Source organism: Poromitra crassiceps (assembly GCF_964638095.1).
Source record: "Poromitra crassiceps genome assembly, chromosome: 3".
Lineage (NCBI taxonomy): Eukaryota > Metazoa > Chordata > Actinopteri > Beryciformes > Melamphaidae > Poromitra > Poromitra crassiceps.
The window spans coordinates 28,451,220-28,473,207 of record NC_139625.1 but is presented as its reverse complement, the minus strand read 5'-3'; the positions used below and the strand labels follow the sequence as shown (position 1 = coordinate 28,473,207).

Here is a 21,988-nt window from a genome sequence, read left to right as displayed (position 1 = left end):
TTCCTATTTGTGAAGCTTACTTTCATAGTGAAAGATGACATAAACCCTGTAGCCTCAATTTCAAGTGATGCTGCAACATACAGCAAATGACTCAGATGGGCTGCAGCTGCAAATAGGCCCGCAGTAAGCTCTTCAATAAGATGGCTCTTCATCTGAGGGTTTCTTATAATAAACCAGTAAACCATTTTCTTATAATAAACAGCTAAATAAATCCATGGGTTTATCCTATAGTTCAAAGCTTTACCCCTAAAAAAAACAGCAACAGCAGTTATATAACATCTAACTGTTGCCCACTGCACAAGCAGTTGTATCAAGGCTTCCCTTATCGTCCCTGTGTGGAGGAAATCCTCCTCTAGAGGCTGAATGCCCGTTGTGAGGGACTTTTTGTTCACTCACACTTACCCCCCACACACTCCAAACTTCACATCCTTGAGCACAAAAAATATTTCCTCCCACCTGTTGATGAATTGTGTTTGTGTGTGAGGCTGCAGACAGGGCATGAACACATCTCTTTATCAATCACAAATAAATAGTTTCTTCATGTGGCTCGTGGTGAATGGCAAACCTTTTCACACAACGTCAAAAGAAGCCTGTGCCCAAATCAGAGACTGACAAACAGGATATAGGCTAATTCCCGGTTTGGCAAGAAAGTCATAAGATGCCACGAGGACTGCTGCTGCAGAGGCAACCTAGGCTGTTTGTGCATTGTGGTATACAGTACTTTAATGGTGCAGAATTGTTGTGTGAAACCAGACCGCTTACACCAACATGCAGCACATCTGTTCGATCGGATGAAGATAGTCATTTCACTGTTGACTCACTAAGGATTCATCTTCAAGGTTAAACACATTGTGAGACGACCGCCTACTTTTCCAACCTTCAAGCACCTTCTTATACTCTGCCTCCACCCTAGTATGGCAATATTCCCACAAATCTGCAACTTTGCTATATCAATATTAATGGAGCGACTACAGTAAGTGATGCTGTCAGAAGGCTATACACTTGACAATGTTATAACTGTATCCAAACTCTCACACTTTTTATCTTTGTTTCCAGAGACATAACCTTTGTTTACATGTACCCACTCTGAAATGATGCATGTATACTATATTCAGATCATGATAATCCGATTAAACCCTTAGTGCAGTGGTTCTCAGACTTTCTTGGCTTTAGGACCCCTTTTCCCTGATTTCTGAATCCAAGTACCCCCTTTCCCTGACTACATTTTGCTTAGAAAACTGCAAGAGAAAACGATATGATGCAGTGAATGAATGATACCCGATGAACCTTTTGAAGAATATAACATTACAAAATAAGAAATTGAGTGAAAGAGATATAGCCTGAAAAGCCTAGAATGCTCGGTCACAATCAAGCAGAGTAGTACGACAGTAGCTTCAACTGTGCAGAAACCACTTGATTTTATACTGCAAACATTTTAGCTGATGCTCCTATACTTCCACTGTGTGAGTAACATAAGTTTTCTGTACTGGCTGGGTTTACGGTCTTGAACAGGGCATGTAAACAGGACTCATGGCGATTGGCATGGATTGACTGTTGCAGAATTGAACCTGTGACATTTCAGATACAGGACGGTCTCTGTATCTTCAATTCTGCAACCATTCTGAACACTGGGTCCACCTGCTTCCGAAAAGTTTTCATAACATACTGGAACTGTTGCTTTCAAAAGCTTGCACTTTTTTTGCTCTGCCACAAAATGATTTTATTCACAATTTTGTGTCTAGTCTATACACAACATAGATACTTCTAGTTTCTGAATGCATAAAGAAAATGTTGACAACAGAAACATTGTAAGGTCAACCACATCACCCTTTTCAATTGAGTTGCATTGCCTCAGGGACACACATTTCATATTTTACTTAGACTTCATCTACAGACTGTAACAAGGTTTTAAACAATCATTTCCCTTCAAAAATTCTCGATTTCTCTTATGTCCCTTGAAAGCTCATCAGGATCTGCCGGGTTGGGTTCTGCATGAGATTTAAGAAAAGTGTGGAAGGCATAATTTGTTTATGGAAGACATATGACTCCAGTTTCTCACGATTCAAAGAAAATATTACAAATTACAAATATGAATTAAAGGTATTATTAATACTAGAAATCTGCATGATTTGCATGCAAATTTCTAGAGTGGAGACTCTGGAGTGGATGTGGCATGGGCGCACATTTTTTGGGGTGTGACCAAACTCGTGCCAACTCGTGTTTAGCTTTGCATGCTCAACCGGAGGTTCTCTGGCTCAAGCCGATTTCTTGTCATCAGTGATGTCACTCTGTCTAGCAATTGTGATGTCATTCGAGCAACTGTGATGTCATCAGTGATGTCACTTGAGCAATTGTGATGTCATAAGTCATGTCACTCAAGCAATCGGGTGCCACGGCCCGCCTCATTATAGTATATAGTCTCAGTATCATTGGGTGCCACGGCCCGCCTCATTATAGTAGTCTCAGTATCACATGTAGCCTCACAATACTACTACTCTCATGCAAAGATGTAAAGACAGCAGAGATGATGCACTATAGGGTTTTCTCTCTTATTTCCCAAAGTCTCCTGTAGTAAAATGGACAAAAAAAGCTATAGAAAATGTTAAATATTTTCACATAGTGGAGGGCGGGATACTGAGAAACTGGATATGAATGTCAACCATAAGAGAATCATATTCCATACTGTAGCTGGTGTTCAGAGGGAGAATCCACACACATTGACGTATCATCAGCTTTTCTTCAAAGAAACAAGTTAAAGAAATTTAAATCTTGAGTATTTTTTGCCCCTGAAAGGATTACGCTCAAATTAACTATAGGTGAATGCAGATGGAATATTTTAGTATTTCGACGACAAGATCACAAATTCCTATTATTTTCAACTTGTAAAGAAAAGATTTCTGGTGGACGAATACATTTTGAAGCACCATACAAGTGAAAAAACAATGGAAAAATGTAATGTCAAGTTACTATACAGTCATACCAAACTGTGTCAAAAAACATACTGAATTCTGACAGAGAACAGGTAGGATGAAATATTTCTGTATTTAACCATTATGTTCAGCATCATTAGCCATTGGTCACTTACAACTAGTAACAAATATACAGATTTATAACCTGGTTATAAGTATATTCTGACCTTATAGTGGTGGACTAGTGTGGAGTATAGGACGATATGAAAGCCCAACAAATTAAACAAGATTCAACAAATTGGGATTTAATTAACTTCGATGATGACAAGATTGAAATTCTATAAGATTGACAGTTAATGCATGATGCAGTCACTCCTCACATTGAAGGCATACATTAAATCCTGATGTCTGGCCAGTGGCTACTCAGTTCCTCACCTGTCCATTCATATATTTTGCTTAAGTGAATTGTTACTTATAGGAATGAATATGTTTTCATAAGATAGGAAGATACATACAGTGAGAGAGAAAAAGAGACAAGAGATTTAAGGCACATAACCTCTTCGATGTCACTTAAAGGATGAGATGCAACCTTCCCTCACCTTCACTGCTGACCTAAAACACACAACAATTAATACTCGTATGGGTTTCACATCACAATACAACAATGTCAGCTGCTTCCAAGACTTTATTCGTGGATCTTTGGGCAAAATGTTGGACACAATTTACACAGAAAACAACGTGACGTTGTCAGATATTTCCACAGCAGAGTTTGACATTTGGGCTTGGGGGGCAAATCTTACATACAGTGAGGTCAAGTTTAGAAAGAATTGTCTCACTACAATGAAATGGCTACTATGGGTACTCGGGCCATGTAAAGACTAGGAGGCCAAATCTGATTTGTGAACTTTAATGACCTATTAATGATTCTATCCAGATTGGTTTTATGAGTCTGGACGCTCCAAGTCTGATTTGTGTCACTTGTTCCAAACCACATATGGAGGTAGTTTCCAATCTGCTTTCAACTGATGTGACTTCAGTGTGGACACGCTGATCACCAAAATCAGATTTGAGAGTGTCTTTCGCAGGGGGCGGGAACTTGAAGAGCAGAGAGCAGACGTGCAAACACTGCCAGAAACATTGTATGTTGGCTCATTGGCTCATTGTATCTGGACACACAGATCCGACTTGAACACTTGGCCAAATCAGATTTGTGGCAGTGCGGACACTCTCCCAAATCAGATTTGGGAAACCAATCAAGATAATGATGATTAATGACTTTAGAAGCAAATCGGATTTGCCTGTGATGTGAACATGGCCTAAGAGTCTCAACTTTCCAGTCAAACCCAATTTATGCAATTCCAAGACTGTTTAGGGACTCCAGTATGCATAAATATTCAAATAGGCGAAAATAACATTTATACTGCATGCAAAAACGTTTTCCAAAAACTGCATGCGATTAGCATAAAGGGCATGTCTGTAAAGGGGAGACTCATGGGTAGCCCCTTTGAAAATGACAATTTCAGTTTTTCCCTTGCCAAAATTTAGCTTAACTTTGGAGCATTATTTAACCCCTCCCCGACAAGCTAACATGACAAGGTTGGTACCAATGGAGGCCTTAGGCTTTATAGTTTCATACCAGTCACTCTACTTTTTAAAAATGAGCCTGCGACACCCTCTGAAAGACAGTCATGTCGGCCGCAGACTTTAAGAGGTTAGACACAATGTAGTGACATATTTCAGCCACTGGGGGGGGGGGGAGAGATCCGCCCACGGATACATATTTCCCTATCACATCCCTCAGTTGTCACGGGCAAAACCCTCAAACTAAACAGACAGTGGTGACACACAAAAATAGGCATGGAAATGTACAGTACATACTCAGTCATATAAGTGCTGATTCATAGGCTGTGTTGGTTAAGTATTATGTGGTCATACAGCATGAACAGGCTACCTGCAACCTGTTCACTTGGGAGGATCAGCCTTAGAGCCAGCAACCTACGCTCACCGAGCACTTTATTAGGAACATCTGTACACCTTATTCATGCAATTATCCAATTAGCCAATCATGTGGCAGCAGTGCAATGCATAAGATCATGCAGATACAGGGCAGCAGCAAAATGTGATCTCAGTGACTTTGACCCTGACATGGTTGTTGGTGCCAGACAGGCTGGTTTGATTTGACTACTTCTGAAACTGCTGATTTCCACACACACAACAGTCTGTAGAGTTCACACATAGAATGGTGCGAGAGAGGGAAAAAAAACATGCAGTGAGCGGCAGTTCTGCAGACTGAAACGCCTTGTTGATGAGAGAGGTCAGAGGAGAAGGGTCAGACTGGTTGGAGCTGACAGAAAGGAGACAATAACTCAGATCACCTCTTTACAGCAGTGGTGAGCAGAAAAGCATCTCGGAATGCAACAACCTTGAGGAGGATGTCACGTTGGTCGCCGGTTGACATCGAACTGAAAGATGATAAGTACCTAGTACTAGTATGGTGTTCTTAATAAAGTGCTCGGTAAGTGTAGATCAGCACCATTGTTTACCACAGACTATTCATTTAACAGTCTTGTGGCGAGGTCAGGAAAATGACAAAAGCTCTACACAGTCTCATGAGGTACCAAGGCAACAGCAGGAACAAGTGAGGAATACAAACCCACTTAATGAGTCCAACATGCTGGCAGGGTGGATGGGAGGCTTTGAAAACCTAGGGTCACGGCCTCGCTTGATGTCTATTCAAATGCAATGTGATTAGAAACCTTATTACAGTACAATGGCCATAACCTGACTTCAAGTATGCATACAGTGGATCCTGTACTCACCATCAGGGAGGGAACTGGAAGATTTACAGCAGCTGTAAGAGTTGCTGCATCAGCGCGATGCTGCAGCTGCAAAACGGCGCACCACCGGGTCGCACAGATTACCGCCACCACGCCAATTGTTACTTGTTTTAGTGTTAATTTTCCTTTCTGTGAAAATTACACAAATTATTTCTTTATCACTGGATATATAAATTATTATTTGCAGGAGGAAGCTCTTGATCACAGCAGCTTTGCCTGGTTGATGTTCCACAGCAATCAGGGTAAAATAGACAACACTTTTTGTTGATTTATATGTAAAGGCACAAACAGTAGATACTCCAAGTGTCACATTGGTTTTCTGGAGTGGAATCTAAGGTTTGATTAACAACAAAAGACTAACTATTCAAAGTACAGGCCAACGGATGTGATCCTCACATACCTTTTTTAGTTGGACATGGAGACTGACCCATCCTACTCTCATCCTCAGTGTTGTATTACCCAAACATCAAACCAGTTCAAAGTTGAAAGTAACGGCATTGAAATGGAGACTCGATAACAAAAACATAATTCATTCATACTATGCTAGTAAGTGGCTTACAGGAGGAAGAAACTATCTGGAGGCCTGTGTATTTGGATTATTGGTGAGGGAATATAAATGCTGTTATGTCCAGATTTCATCATTTTCCAACGACTTCTGTTCGACATCCTGGTTCCCTGGATCATAACTACAAGGCTGACACATGACCTCTTTACTGAGGTTTGAAGAACCCAATGCTGTGGTGGTTGGTGCGTCTAACTGGCTGCCAACTCTGCACTGTTCAATTTCCAGCGAGAGTTGAATTTGGCCCTAGCACGGTCAGAAAAATAAAAAAATTACAGTTCCCATCCCTGCACGGAGTGTCGAATGAATGAAATTAGTATTCACGCCATTGTTTGGAATGATGTTATGTAATGGCCAAGACAGGTGTGGTCAACAACTTAAAAATGGATAAATAGTAGAGAGCAAATGTTGACAGAGTAGTGGGGCTACATTCTACACGAATGAGAAACGTGTACAGTAAAACAAGTGAGAGTGGATCCTTATTAATGTGACTGACAATGTGCAACAGCAAATGCCTGGTTGACATCCTCTGATTAGTTCCTTGTTTTAGCTGAAACCACGGAAGAAGACGATGTCTGGGTCCTGGGGAGGAGAAGAGCAGGGTGGAGATGAAGTCTAGAGATACAGATGAACTGTGGTGACAGCATGCAGGAGGATGGCTCAATCACTCACGCATGGCTGCATGCTGACAGCACACTTCATGCAGAGGGGATGGATAAGACACTCTGGTCAGGGGGGGGAACATCTTGTGACATTACGTAGAAAGAAAGCCGTTAATGGAGATGGCGTGAGAACAATGAGACACACATCTGAGGAGGGTCCCATCGCACCGCAGCCCCACAGAGAGAGGCCAAGCCCCCACAGAGAGAGGCCAAGCCCCACAGAGAGGGGCCAAGCCCCCACAGAGAGAGGCCAAGCCCCACAGAGAGAGGCCAAGCCCCCACAGAGAGAGGCCAAGCCCCCACAGAGAGAGGCCAAGCCCCACAGAGAGAGGCCAGCCCCACAGAGAGAGGCCAAGCCCCCACAGAGAGAGGCCAAGCCCCACAGAGAGAGGCCAGCCCCACAGAGAGAGGCCAAGCCCCCACAGAGAGAGGCCAGCCCCACAGAGAGAGGCCAAGCCCCCACAGAGAGAGGCCAGCCCCACAGAGAGAGGCCAGCCCCACAGAGAGAGGCCAAGCCCCCACAGAGAGAGGCCAGCCCCACAGAGAGGCCAAGCCCCCACAGAGAGAGGCCAAGCCCCCACAGAGAGAGGCCAAGCCCCCACAGAGAGAGGCCAAGCCCCCACAGAGAGAGGCCAAGCCCCCACAGAGAGAGGCCAAGCCCCACAGAGAGAGGCCAAGCCCCACAGAGAGAGGCCAAGCCCCCACAGAGAGAGGCCAAGCCCCCACAGAGAGAGGCCAAGCCCCCACAGAGAGAGGCCAGCCCCACAGAGAGAGGCCAAGCCCCCACAGAGAGAGGCCAAGCCCCCACAGAGAGAGGCCAAGCCCCCACAGAGAGAGGCCAAGCCCCCACAGAGAGAGGCCAAGCCCCCACAGAGAGAGGCCAAGCCCCACAGAGAGAGGCCAAGCCCCACAGAGAGAGGCCAGCCCCACAGAGAGAGGCCAAGCCCCCACAGAGAGAGGCCAAGCCCCCACAGAGAGAGGCCAGCCCCACAGAGAGAGGCCAAGCCCCCACAGAGAGAGGCCAAGCCCCACAGAGAGAGGCCAAGCCGCCAGACAAGAGACCATGCTTGATGAGAATAGACTGTGCAGCTAGGTACAAAAGAAAAACCATTTCTCATCAGTCACGTCAATACATCATCTTCACAGTGAGAGACAAATCTTGGTCTTGGAGAGGAGGAATGAAGAAAATTGTTGCTATTGACTAAAGACAGAGGCAGAGGTACTGAACAAATATGTCTTTGGGCAGTGCAGAAACAACAATGCAGAAATACCGCTCCAGAAAAAAAGAGACAGGGTAATTAATCCAATGAGTTTCAGGCAATATTTTCATGGCTTTACAGACAAGAAACAAGCCTCACTAGAGTGTTGGTAAATTCGGAAGGACTTTATGAAGACCCTGGTCAACGAGGCTGTGACACAAAGCCAGCCAGCCACTTGCCAGACGAGTTATCCTAACAGAGGGAGTGTTTCCTCAGTACAGTGAAACGGGGGGGGGGGGGGGGGGGGGCTGTCAACAAATACCACATCTCTCTGCCACCATTGATCAATCAGTCCCATATCTGGACTGCAGCAGCCGACGAGCCGCTGGCTACAGCTGACATGAATCCTAAAGCTTCCAGTCAGTGTGGAGGAATGACAGGGCCACAATGTGGCGGTGGGAGCGAACACTGATACGGGCTCAAACGAGGAAAGGTGCTGATGATGCTAATGAGCGTTATCTGTGGGTCTTTAACGAGGCCGCCTCGTTTGCTGTCCTAATTTACAGTGAGCTGTGTCTCTGGGGTGCAGGCCACTAATGAGCTGGCCCGGGATTCCCAGGGCAGCAGCTTGTGTAACCCACCTCATGCGGGGGGGGGGGGGGGCATTCACTCCCACATAAGAGAGAGGGAGAGGCAGCAAGAGCTGAGGACGGGGGGAGAGAGAAACAAGGACATATTTGATGTAGTGTCCATGTCTGTAGGAGAGAGAAGGGCAGGAGGGGGGTGCTAGACGTCACCCTGCTTGATATGCTCCAATCATTGAATCGCTGCAACCAAGTGAGAAAAGCTTGTGTTCTCTGTGACAAACTGACCTCAGGCAACAAGTACACTCACAGATGGAGGGATGAGAGAGAACACGAGGGGGGCGGGGGTGAGGCAGGGGGGAGAGACGCTAACTAACGGCAAAAAGAGAAGCAGTCCTGCTGACCGATGAATGTTTAATGCTGTTTTGAACGGGAGGTTTTCATTGACTTTAAATGTTGCCGGGTTTCACCCTGGTGAATTCTCTTAAAGCCAGTATACCGTATCAACGAGCCGCGTCGTCCATGAAACACTCTTTTCTGACCTGGTAGGTAAGGTTAGCGCATCAAAGACAACCTTTCCCTTGCCCGTGATGAACTCATAAGCATTCAAATGTCTCTCCCTGCATATGGGCAACCCTGAAAAAGCTGGGTTCCTAGTGCACTCCAAAGCAAATTAGCAAATGTGGAGCTCAGTGACCTCAGAGTAGAAAGCATTCACAGAGTATGCGGTGTGCCCTGCCGCCCCCACCTCTTACTGCTGCGTCTGCATGGCTGCATTAGTCAAGCTCAAATGGGTTTGTGCCATGAGAAACAGAGCATGACATGTGCTAAACAATGACAGGCAGATGACGAGCCAGCTCTATTTGATGATGGCCGCTGCTGATGCGGCTGCTTTCTGATGCGGAGGAATATAAGGGCACAATGATTCATTAGGGGACACAGGTGGCCTTGGATCTAATGAGTTACATTTTGTACAGCTTTCACATTCAAATGGATAAATGACAGCCGTACATGAATTAAAAAAAAGACTGTTGTGGTTTCGCATTTTGTCAGATGTAGCCTATTTATATTAAGAAGGAACTAAGGAAGGATGCATTTTGCAACGCAATCCATATAAAACCGCTTTCCAAAGCAACAGAGGGGACAAAACTAACAATACAGCTGATGGGGCAATGACCATAACAGCTCATCTAAGTGTTTGACTGATATTAAATATATGAAGGTGCAATTAACAAATACTACATAAAAAAGGCAAACTCCAACTCTCCTGATCAATCATCTTTCAGATAATTGTTTGGCCACATCATGTTTCAGAGTGAGAATGGCCACTACTGGTGTTTCTATGCATGCACAGCTATTAACACTGCCCCCCTCTGGCTGGCTGGCTGATGCTCCGCAAATAGTGAATGGGACAGATTATTCCATTGACATACTGTGTATATGTATATGGTCACTGGAGATTTAATAAATGTTGTTCACTATCTAAAAGTAGAGGTTCATCTACTCAGAATTAACATCAGTGACAGTGTGCTCAAATCAATAAACCAAAAGATAAGAAAACAATGAAATCATGATTTCGTACCTTTGAATACTGAACCCAAAAGCTGCTCCAAAAATTGTTTGAGCATGCTCGTCAATTCAGCACAAGAACCACAACAATCCAAATCGTACCTGATCTGAGCTTGCCACTGAGCAGCATTTGAACGTTTGACCTTCTAACACGGCTCATGACATTATGTTGACATTTAAAGTAATCCCTCCCATGGTTCCTAATCCCAGTGGCCACGGACGGCCCTGAGCCATCCTCCCAGCTCAAGCCCCTCACAGAGAGGTCCACGGATGGCCCTGAGCCATCCTCCCAGCTCAAGCCCCTCACAGACAGGTCCCTGGACGGCCCTGAGCCATCCTCCCAGCTCAAGCCCCTCACAGACAGGTCCACGGATGGCCCTGAGCCATCCTCCCAGCTCAAGCCCCTCACAGACAGGTCCACGGATGGCCCTGAGCCATCCTCCCAGCTCAAGCCCCTCACAGACAGGTCCACAACACTGTGAAGCAGAGTTCATGGCCCTGAGCCAACCTTGTTGACTATCGCACACAAGCTCATCATAGTATTAAGGCGCTATAGGCTTGCGTGGGCAATATGAAGCCTTGGTGCCAGAAAGTGATTGACATTGACAGAGGAAATACAATCACTTCTACACCATGTTTTCCACAGGTTATCTTCGAAGACACAAGCCAAGGGCAATTAAGAGTAGCCTGCATCTGGAGGTGTGTGATGACGGAAAAGCCTCTACTGCATTCCGTACTTATACTGTTAAACAAAGCAGTATCATTTGCAGCACATATACACACCTTTACTTTAGTCAGTGCACTTTAAAGGTAGTGTGTGGAGCATAACGAATCTTTCAGTGGTGTAACTTCTGCAGGCAGGATGGCACAAGCGATGCTTCAACACCCTACACGATTTTACATTGATATTTAGGTTTCTATATTAACAACAAGCATGTTCGCATTTCCTGCTTTGCATTCATCTCTGGCTTTTACAGAAGCCTCAATACTATTTATGTTACATAAGCCAGCATTCACCGTCAAACTGCATTTATGCCTAGAAAGTTTTGTTTTTTCCCCATTAGAAATCGCAGAAACTTTCTCATGTGCAATATGGCCAACATATAGAGTGATTAAATGAGAGGTACAAGGTAACAACCCATTTATTTAGTGATACATTCTGCAAACTAGAAATTTTATTCAAACTTCAAAGGCTAAAAAATGAAAGAAAGGAGGGAGAGAAGGGGAGGAAACTCAGGGAGCGAGGAGAGAAATGCATCAATTCACAAGCGAGGAATGCAATCAATTTGTTCAATCGACAACACAAATAGTACAATTTAGTTCAGGGAACAAAGCTTTTTTTAAACATTATCTTTTTTCTGCCATTCCTTTGGAGCTAGAACATAATACAAAATATACAGTTATTGAACTTTGTAAAATCACTCACAGAGGCCTCTGAGAAGCATTTGAATCAACATTGACAATACTTATCTACAGCACTCTAAAGCTATTCTTGAATGTAATCATAAATATAGCAGACATGAATGTATGTATGCACATTTTGAACGAGGTTACCATGTTAAACACTTGCATTTGTTAAAAGTATGACATCATCTGCAGTGATAAAATTAAATAAGCTTTCAAGATCAAGATTCAACAAGGTAAAACATGGAGGGGGAAAAATTATACAAATGGTTGAAAGTTGTACCTTGTGACTATCAAGAGAGAAAGTCACTTTGTTGATAGTGTAAGTACCCTCTAACACGGATACATGTTTTGATCTATGAGGATGTAATGTCAGCAGCATTACTCCTCACAGTGTTCTGTTGAACAAGTAGCCTACTTTAGGGGGCAACATGAGATTGGGTAAGGCAAATCGGTGAGCTTATTTATGAGCTGAAAAAAGGTCAGCAAAGTGAGGCTCAGGTCTCCCTGTAAGGGGACATATGAGCCGCCACTGCTAAGGGTCACACAGTAAACGCCGCGACCGAGGTACATCAATATGTACAGGAGGGCGCAAGCGTTAAAAATCTCTTCAACCTCCGCCAGGTAGACCTCTGTACAGGAATATACAGAACGCATTCCAGGCAACCAAAGGTAACCCTGTAAATAGCTTTATAATCTTTTTTTTCTACAATAACAATTTTATGAAAAAAGCTGATTATACAGATGATCAGTGCATATGACTATTGTCATTTAGTCACACCTAATATCTCACACATTTCTAAAACCCTGAACTTTGATACAATTCTAGATCTTTGAATTAAGTGAATATTACACAAGGGGACCAGTTGGTGAAACTACACAAGCGAGGGTTTGGGGGCATTGTCTCACAAGACAAGGTCAATAGTGTTCCTAGTTACTAAAACAAGCAGTCATTTGCAGTGGCCACTTAAATCATTATTTCATATCAGCACACTTCAGTCAAATACTGTACATAAGCATATAGGCTTATCCCACTCCAAAAGGATCATTGTTACACACAAGTTAAGTTCCACACAAGGCTTTAGAAAACTGCTCTCACTGATGTTGATCTCCAGAGAATGGACTGCTCTCTAAACAGTTTAGATCTACAAAACACAAGACAAGCACACTTCCTACAAACGTGATGAGGTATTTCAGTTTCATGAAAATTTTAACAAGTTGAGTGTATGCTTGGGATCATCTTCTTTTTTTTGTTCATTTTTCTAAGGGGGTGGAAGGGTGCACTGGAAGGTGAATAGAACTGAAATAAGACACCCAGCCCTGTACATTTCTGCTAGCACTCGAACTTCAGTGAGTTTCAGTTAAGATAGAAAGTTTGGTAGCCACATTATTTATTCTCTGGAATTAAAGTGTTATAGAGATGGGTCAAATCTGCATGAAAGCACAATGCCTTACTAACCAGCATCATTATAGGGCTACATCTTGAATTTCTGGGGGACAAGCAGGAAAGTCAGGTGGGAGATGTTCTAAGATGAGGAGATGGCCCCCTGAGTTGTAGAGAAATATACGTAGGTTCCTTATTGCCCTGGCAGAGAAATCTAATGACATGTTCCTACCAAGTTTACAATAAGTAGTTGGGTGCTGAAAAGTGGTTGACAGTGACATTAAATGACCTCACTTACCAAAATACAAGCAATCCAGCACAGAATTATACAGCTATACAGATGCTCTAAACCTACTGCTTAACTAAAAAGAAAGGTTTGAAATACACAAGCTTTCTCTGACAATCTGAGGTGATCAAAGACCGTGGATAAATAGTCTTGAAGAGTTGGGATTTTAATTGTTTACGTCATGTAAGTATATTAAATATTGTAAAATAAATACAGTATTTCCTCACCAAAAAGAGATGGGTTAAAAGCTATATATTCTAGAGACACAAGAGTTAAAGTAGGGTGGGTTTTAGTACTCTGCTCTGTAATTGTTTCTGAGAAGGAATATTAGTTAATATTGAGTTGAGAACTACATGTTGATGCAAACTCAAAGAATTCAGTATCCCCATTTCAATAAGGACCTTGAACTACCTTCATGTGTCTTTTGAGCCATTAGAATGCTGACTGTGCTGTGATTTGAGTTTACAGAAGTGTGATTTACTTTCAGCTGTTTGAGGCTACATTATCTACATTATTGTCTGCTTGGAAATATACACTGAATGTTAAATTCAAAGTAAATTCAATGTGTAAGGCCTGAACATCTTTGCAGTGTTAATCTGACAGTTCATCTGACCGACTGACTGAATATTGTGATTCTTGCAATATGGGCTTGGCAATGACACCTAAACGGTCTTTGGCCATTTTGCCACAAACGCACCTTTAGGAAAGCAGTTAATTGACGACCTTCTTGAAAGTAAAACTGTGTTCTGTGAAAGATGCAATAACTCAACCATGCACCACTGACCAAAACGCAGTGAAATAGTTAGGATTGTCACTTAGATTAACAAAGAACGATAAATTTAGTACATTATGCTCTGTTACATAAATAAAACTGTCCAACCCCTGAGTAGAGATCAGAGGGACACCAAAAGAGGGAAACTCTTTTATGCCTTAATATTCAAACTCTAATAGATCAACCATCCCAAGACCAAACAGAATCGTATTTTGTCCACGGCAAAAAAAACTAACTCAAGCGAGATGATTTATTCCTTGAAAGTTTAAGTCAAAAATATATACACATAAATTTCAAACAATGCAATTTTAGACAATGGCAGAAAATAAATCTGAAATAAAACCATTTCTCATCAAGAAATATATCTACTGTGTGTTAAATACAGATTTAGTCAGTGACTACTCCATCTTTTAAAAGAAGGGGGAAATTAACTGCAAACCAAGATCATACACTATAGCAGCAAACCGTATTGTGCTCTGGCTTCTGGTGCAGTGGGGGAGGGTTCTTAGCAGAGCAAACACCATAGGAATAAAAAGGTGCTATACAACCATGAGACCTCATTGCAGTTAGCGGATTTGTTCTTTGTTTAAATCTCCAAATAAAGACCATCTGAAAAGAGGAACCACCTTGGAAGTCAACAGCCAACAGTTTCTCCTACCTCCAGACTGGTAACGGCGGGTGATTCTCTCCAAAACAGTCAGTGCTTAAATGGTTCACATCAGTCAAATTAGCAGATGATGTTAAAGGTGTGAGCTAAACTTCTATCTGTACCACAAACAAAATGTGAATCTCATGACAAAAAACAACAACTTGGCATAGGTCATAAAGCTGAAACAAGAGATCATAAATCATATGGCACCCATGATGGGTTGGTAACAATGTATTTTTAGGAAATGATATTCAAACATGACACAAAGATCGGTGTGTAAACTAGTCAAATCCCTGACTAGCTCTATATCATACACCACGGGTAAATTGAACTACTTGCGTCATCTCAGTTTACAATATTGTTATGATATATAGCTTGACGTTGTTCAAATAGCATTACAGCATGTAAACTGTTATCCAAAGCTTTTGGAATAAGGAGTATTGAAAGCCTATTTTGTCTTGATATGGAAAGATGGCTGAAAACGGCAGACAATATGGGTAAGCACTGGGACAGCAGTTGCCTTAAGCTCCAGCCTGTGTTGGTTTGCTATCTGAACTAGCATAGCAAAGTTAAGTTAGAGTTGCACATACATATCTACCTCTACACAAACAGACGTGCGCACATACATACACACAAGCACCCACGCACGCTTGCAAGTACATATCTATCATGTTAACAGGGGTCTCAATGAGCTTTATCTTTATACAATGAAACTCCTTTTTCATCGTCTGCCTTAAGGAGATGAAAAGGATTTTTTCACTCCGCACTTCCAAAACGATTGAGAAACACTTTGCCATTATTATTTGAGCATGTTACAGAAAATCACATACAAAAATAAAATACAATAAAAAAAAAAAGCACAGGAAAAATAAAACGATTAGGATTTGAATGGTTTGATATAGAGAGCTTACTGTGCTGTCAACCTATACAATTTACCCGTTTCTTAAAAAGAGCAAAGACTAACAAAATAAAATAAAAAAGGGGGATGGGGGGTAGGCAAAAAAAAGCAAAAGTGAAAAGACATGGTGCCTGGAGGACAAACAGTAATATTCACTGAATAGACATTTGTTAGAACTCCAGAAGAGCAGGAAAAAGGCAGATAGTGCATAAAAGGTTCTCTTTTTCATTTCTTTCATTTTTTAACTTAAAATCAAGCTGCATTAAATACAGGCTGTTTGTACAGGACAATTGCACTTCACAAAAACAGAAATATACAAACACACACAAGGAAATGTGAATCAAATTAATTACAGCAAAGAAAAATTCTTACTACTTAAGCTGATTATTAAAAAAAAGGGGGGGGAGAGGACCTGCTGGACTCACTTGTTATGGGGAGTATTAGGGTGGGTGTGAACATAAAGACGGGGGGATCCTGACTCCAGAGTGGACTGGTGCTGCACTATTCCGGGGTTGTGTGCATGCATCTCCTCTTCCTCCTCCTCATCCCATGAAATTCCCTTCTTAGAAACCAAATGCTCAGAGTGGCGGAGAGACAGACTGCTGAGCTGAGCTGCTGTGGGTCTTGACAGGATGGTGGCTTTGTAAACTCTATGCTGTGTTAGTGGTAGGAGGTTGTGTTACCACATGTCATCTGTGGACGCTGAGTCCTTGACAAGAGAGGAGAGCAAGGAAAAACCCTTCAGACTCGGGCTCTACATCCATGGGATCTCCGTATCAACAGCTGGACAGGTTTAATCATGATATAAACTGCCAGATAATAAACGTCATCCAGGAGTTGATATCGAGATCTGTTAGTATCAACAGCATTCTTTTTTTAAACATCTTTGATGCCATCCTATTTCTAAAAATAAATGCTTTTAAGATAAAACAATAAATCATTATTTTGCCAAATATACCTTTGTTTATGAATGCAATATAACGACTGGCCAAGTTAGTGTATAAGACAACTACAAAAATACAGGAACTAGAAGTAAACTGTCATGTTCTTTGCACCATGTGAAGTTAGTATGTATGTACTGTAGTATGTGTGCTACTGCTAACCATGTGTAGGTGCTGGTGTTTTTGGCCTATCAGGGTCCATCCAGTATGAGGCCGGTTCTGCTTGTGAGGACTTAAGCCCAATTTATGCTTTGTCTGTCGACACTTTTGAAACCATCGCTGACATAAATGAGGACTTGAGTCACTATGTGACTATGTCACATAGTGTCGCGCAAGTGTGATTGGCTATATAGACGGCATGGGCGCTTGACTTCCTCGTTTTGTTTTGAATGAACGTGTCCCCGCTATTTTTATCAGCATGTGCTTGATGTATGACTTCGTGAAAATCACAAAGAACACCGTGAGTGACAAACCTCCCAGAGAGAACGGTGGTGAGTTGTGTGGTTGTGTGTCGTTACATCTTGCCTCCGACATGCTTTCACTGACAGCATTCCCTCTCTTGGCTGTCTGCACTAGTTCTCTGTCTATACCATTCGAGTGTCACGTGACCGTTGAGCCGAGGAGAGAAGCATAAATGCAGCAACATCAGTGACACTTTACTTATTGTCGGCGACGATGTGTTGAGCGACACTTTCCAATAAGTATAAATTAGGCTTAAGTCTTCAAATCAACTTTATAAATACCCTTTTAACTAAACTACATTTATTTGCAAAACATCATCATGAAGAACATTATTCTTTTTCCTACATAGTATATTTTAAATCGAAAGTGTGAAAACAGAGATTGGGACCTTTAACACGACTCAATAATTATTTGGTTCTCCAAGTTCACCAAATGGGCCATTTGCTGCCATTTGAAAAAACATCCACCCTCACAATCCAAGGACAGTGTCTGGTGAGAATTTTTCTCATAAAAAAAAAAAGCTCCATTATTCCTTTTATTTCATGATATGTGTGTTACTCTACATAGAGTTCAAAGTCACATTCCTTCTGCTGCTGACAAAATCCATTTGATTTTAAATAACATTCCCCTGATGGACATTCTCATTCATCCAAAGCCACGGACTATGTGAAACTATAATTCAAATTGATGGTCCTGTTCAAACAAACCAAACAACATAAGTGGAAAAAGCTAAAATTGTGATGAAACAGGAGCATGATCCCAGCCCCATGAATGAATCACACAATTCCATTCTTAATTGCATTTGCTTGTTAACCATGTGCACATTTCACAATTCCTGGGACCTGCAGTCTGAATGTGCAGACTTGCAGGCTAAAGTTTGAGTAACAGGCACACTGGTTGGACTGAAGAACTAGTGGACGACATTAGCCTGTATCACCCTGACCCATCACCCTCGCAGTGTGATTGGTCAGGCTCAGGACATCATTGGTCCTGGCCAGGATGCATTCAGAAAACCAGCCCCAATGTCACATGTTCTAGTGTTATGAATTATTGTGACATTCAGGATTCCAGATTCAGGCCATGGGAAAAGAGCCAAATAGCCATCTATACAAGTATGGTCATTTAAACTTGAAAAATGTGCCTGCCCTCTTTGGGGGTTCTTTTATGCTCTTTTCAAAGAAGGGTCAATGTTTGAAAGCCTATTTCTGATCAAGAATGTGTTATTTTAAAACTACGGTACTTGGAGTATTAAACATATTGTGTGGCAGAGTTTGATGAGTAAAGGTCCTTACACACCGAGCACGTTTTTTTCGTGCGATTAATTTGCACGTCAATAATATTTTCCGAACCTATATCAGTCAATGCAACCGTGCATACCGACGGCGAAGTTTCGCTGAGCGTTATTGCGGTGTTTATTTTTTCGAACCACGTTCGATTTTTCAGAAATTCGCTTCCGACGTGTACACATCTGTGGCTGTGATTGACAGGTGAGTCAAAACTCGCATCGCAATTTCGTGCCGTATATTCGCATCGCTCTTGATGTGTAAGGACCTTTACAGAGTAATAAAGGAGATATTGATGTATCAACTTTATGGAGGCACCGATACATCGGCCGTATATCGGTACCGGCCGATATTGGCCTTGTTCGCTGCAATCGGCCTATCGGCAAAAAAAGTGGCTTTCACCGATTGCAGTTTGGGTCACATAATTTCTGAATGGCTACCGTACTCGTGCACCTGTAGTACTGAACAATTCTTCTTATTGAGTAGGTAGGTAAAAGCCTTTAAAACAGTTCAGTTATTTGTTTATATTGAAGATTTATTTGTTTCTCTGTCAAAAAAGGGGCAATAAAAAAATATCGGCATCGGCTATGGGCCAAATTGTTATTTTAAACATCAGTATTGGTATCGGCCCAGAATTTTGCAATGGGTGCATCCCTAATCAACTTGCTTAGACTGATTTTTAAAGTCATATGCTTTGAAGCTCATGGATCTGGTAAAATTTTAAACCGCACAAATAATACACAAAGCAAGAAATAACTTACTTCCTGGCAACATACAACATTTTTTCCTAGTAGACACAGAGAGGGGCTATAACGTAAAGGGGAAAACGAAGCAATATTATGTTTGCACCAGTCATAAAAGTATGTGCATTTCAATTTGTGGGGTAACTTTGTGGAACATTTTGGATGAAGAAATTCAAATTAGTAAAAATATCGCAGTTTAAAAAGGTACAAAAACACAATTTTGGGGAAATACAGAAATGAGGAAGGGGAGTGCAATGCTTTTCTGTTTTCTTTTCTTTCATATTCTTGAATGAACAAGGTTGTTGATTAGAGTAGCTGCGTTATTACAATCTTTATAATTATGTACCTCCATTTTTATTTTTTAATGTTAAAAATATGTTTTTTCATCCATTCATTAATTTCCCCATGGTCACATTTGAAGACTATACGTCTTGTTTCACATCCCACCCAAATCAGCCATTTTGTGTCTAAATGAGGTAAAGCAGGCGCAAGCAAGACATTGATTAGAGCCCTGGCACTGGACCAGATGTCCCCTGCAATGGAGGAACAGCAAACTGGATCTTCTTTGCACCTGTTTTACTTCCTGCCTTTTAGACACAAAATGATTTGGGTAGGATGTGAAATAGGCTACACTTCAACATAAACCTGGCATTAGAACGCTAAATGTATAAATTGATCCATTTGGTTCAGGACACCCATGTGTACAGGTTGTTTTTTTGTTTCATCGTGGCTAATGCTAAAATACATGTTGGCTGTGTCTGCTATTATTCCCATGACTGATGAAACTGTCATGTTAAAGTTCTAATCCATAAGATTTTCATCTAAATAAATGTCTGTTAAGTCACTTCCGATCTGATATAGTGAGTTAACACAATGGTGATTGAGCCTATGGCCCATTGATTGAAGCCTTTGTGTTTTCAGTATTGCAGCATTTATGAACTTGGTGTCTGTGGTGACACAGGGTGAGCGGAGCTAACACAATAGACTCACTCTGTAAGTTACTGTAGGTTCACAGGGTGGGCGGAGCTAACACAATAGACTCACTCTGTAGGTTACTGTAGGTTCACAGGGTGGGCGGAGCTAACACAATAGACTCACTCTGTAGGTTACTGTAGGTTCACAGGGTGAGCGGAGCTAACCCAATAGACTCACTCTGTAGGTTACTGTAGGTTCACAGGGTGGGCGGGGCTAACACAATAGACTCACTCTGTAGGTTACTGTAGGTTCACAGGGTGAGCGGAGCTAACACAATAGACTCACTCTGTAGGTTACTGTAGGTTCACAGGGTGGGCGGAGCTAACACAATAGACTCACTCTGTAGGTTACTGTAGGTTCACAGGGTGAGCGGAGCTAACACAATAGACTCACTCTGTAGGTTACTGTAGGTTCACAGAGTGGGCGGAGCTAACCCAATAGACTCACTCTGTAGGTTACTGTAGGTTCACAGGGTGGGCGGACCTAACACAATAGACTCACTCTGTAAGTTACTGTAGGTTCACAGGGTGGGCGGAGCTAACCCAATAGACTCACTCTGTAGGTTACTGTAGGTTCACAGGGTGGGCGGAGCTAACACAATAGACTCACTCTGTAGGTTACTGTAGGTTCACAACAACTCTTGTGTGAAGCAGGATAACAAGCGACTTTTTTCCGGTCTCTGCTAGCATTACGGGTGGTTACTATGGCCGAACAAACTGACTAATGTCACATAATAACACTGTTTGGATCTCTCCTGCAATTACGACTCATCGCCATAGGTGTCACCCAAGAGAACAAAACTGAAATCTTATGGATTATAACTTTAACTAAGAATTATCTGTGGGATACATCACTGAAAATCCTACAGTACTGTGCAAACGTCTTAGATACCATATACTTTTTTTTTTATATAAACCTTTGTCTTAGATGTTTGTTTTCTGCATTAGTGTGTCAGTAGACTGCTCTTTATAGTACATTTTATAATTTAAGAAATTTTATATTTCATAATTTTTGAAAGCATTGTCACTTTATGATAAAAAAAAAAATTACATGTGCCTAAGACTTTTTCACTGTAGTGTATTTCGGCATGCTGTAATGTTACCTGGCTACAATGGGTCAGCTGTCTGCAGCCAGCTTGGCAGCTAGTAGCTAAAGTAGCTTCACTAGCTTACCAATCTCCCTAACAGTAAAAGCAATTACATAAGTGAGGATTTATTCTTTTCAAAGCAGGAGAAAAATTCCTGCATTCTGTCCTAAAAGAGTGGAGCAAGCTGATATTGGTAAGAAATCCGTATGGACTTTTTCCCTTCACCATAAAAGTTAAATAAGTAATCTGTAATATAAACTACCGTAAGTCAACATTGTGCAAGTTAATTAGATCGATTTTTTTTTACTTGAGCTTAACACATTCAGTGCCAGCGACGCCATATGGCGTCATTAGAAATTTACCGTAGAGTGCCAGCGACGCCAAATGGCGTCAATAACTCGAAAAAAAAATTTTGACGGGGGGGTGTCGATCTATGCCTCTTACATCGCCTCTTACAATATCAGAGGTATTGAATGTGTCTAACCTATTTTACAGAACCCTTAGGTGGCGACAGCGCTCTCCAGATGAGAGAACGTGGAGTGAAACACACAGAAGAAGTCATTGGGGGGAAGGAAATCGCATCGCATCCGTCCGTATGCAGCGGCTTCATTGAAGCAACGTTTAGCTGTGCCCCTGCAGCAGCCAATCTGCTATCACAATTGAGCACCTCGGTGTCCGCTGCAACAGCCTCCGTGTCCGCTGCAACACCCATTTGCATGATCAGCCGTGGATTTGTTATTATTCTCAACTTGAAGCATGGGAGCTGGTACACGCGGCTGTAA

General features: G+C 42.1%; 1 protein-coding gene across 2 annotated transcripts in view; it reads right to left on the bottom strand.

Moving 5' to 3' along the window:
- Positions 1-3,390: 3,390 nt before the first annotated feature.
- ppm1aa (protein phosphatase, Mg2+/Mn2+ dependent, 1Aa) overlaps positions 3,391-21,988 on the bottom strand; it is a 30,548-nt gene continuing 11,950 nt past the window's right edge. Inside the window, exon 6 of one of the 2 annotated variants that reach the window (XM_083632881.1) lies at positions 3,391-3,521. In XM_083632881.1, coding sequence (XP_083489007.1) covers positions 3,480-3,521 — 42 coding nt within the window. In that variant the 3' untranslated portion in view covers positions 3,391-3,479. Of the gene's footprint in view, positions 3,522-11,470; positions 16,425-21,988 lie in introns of those variants that run through there. The other variant, XM_083632882.1, reaches the window with a different exon arrangement.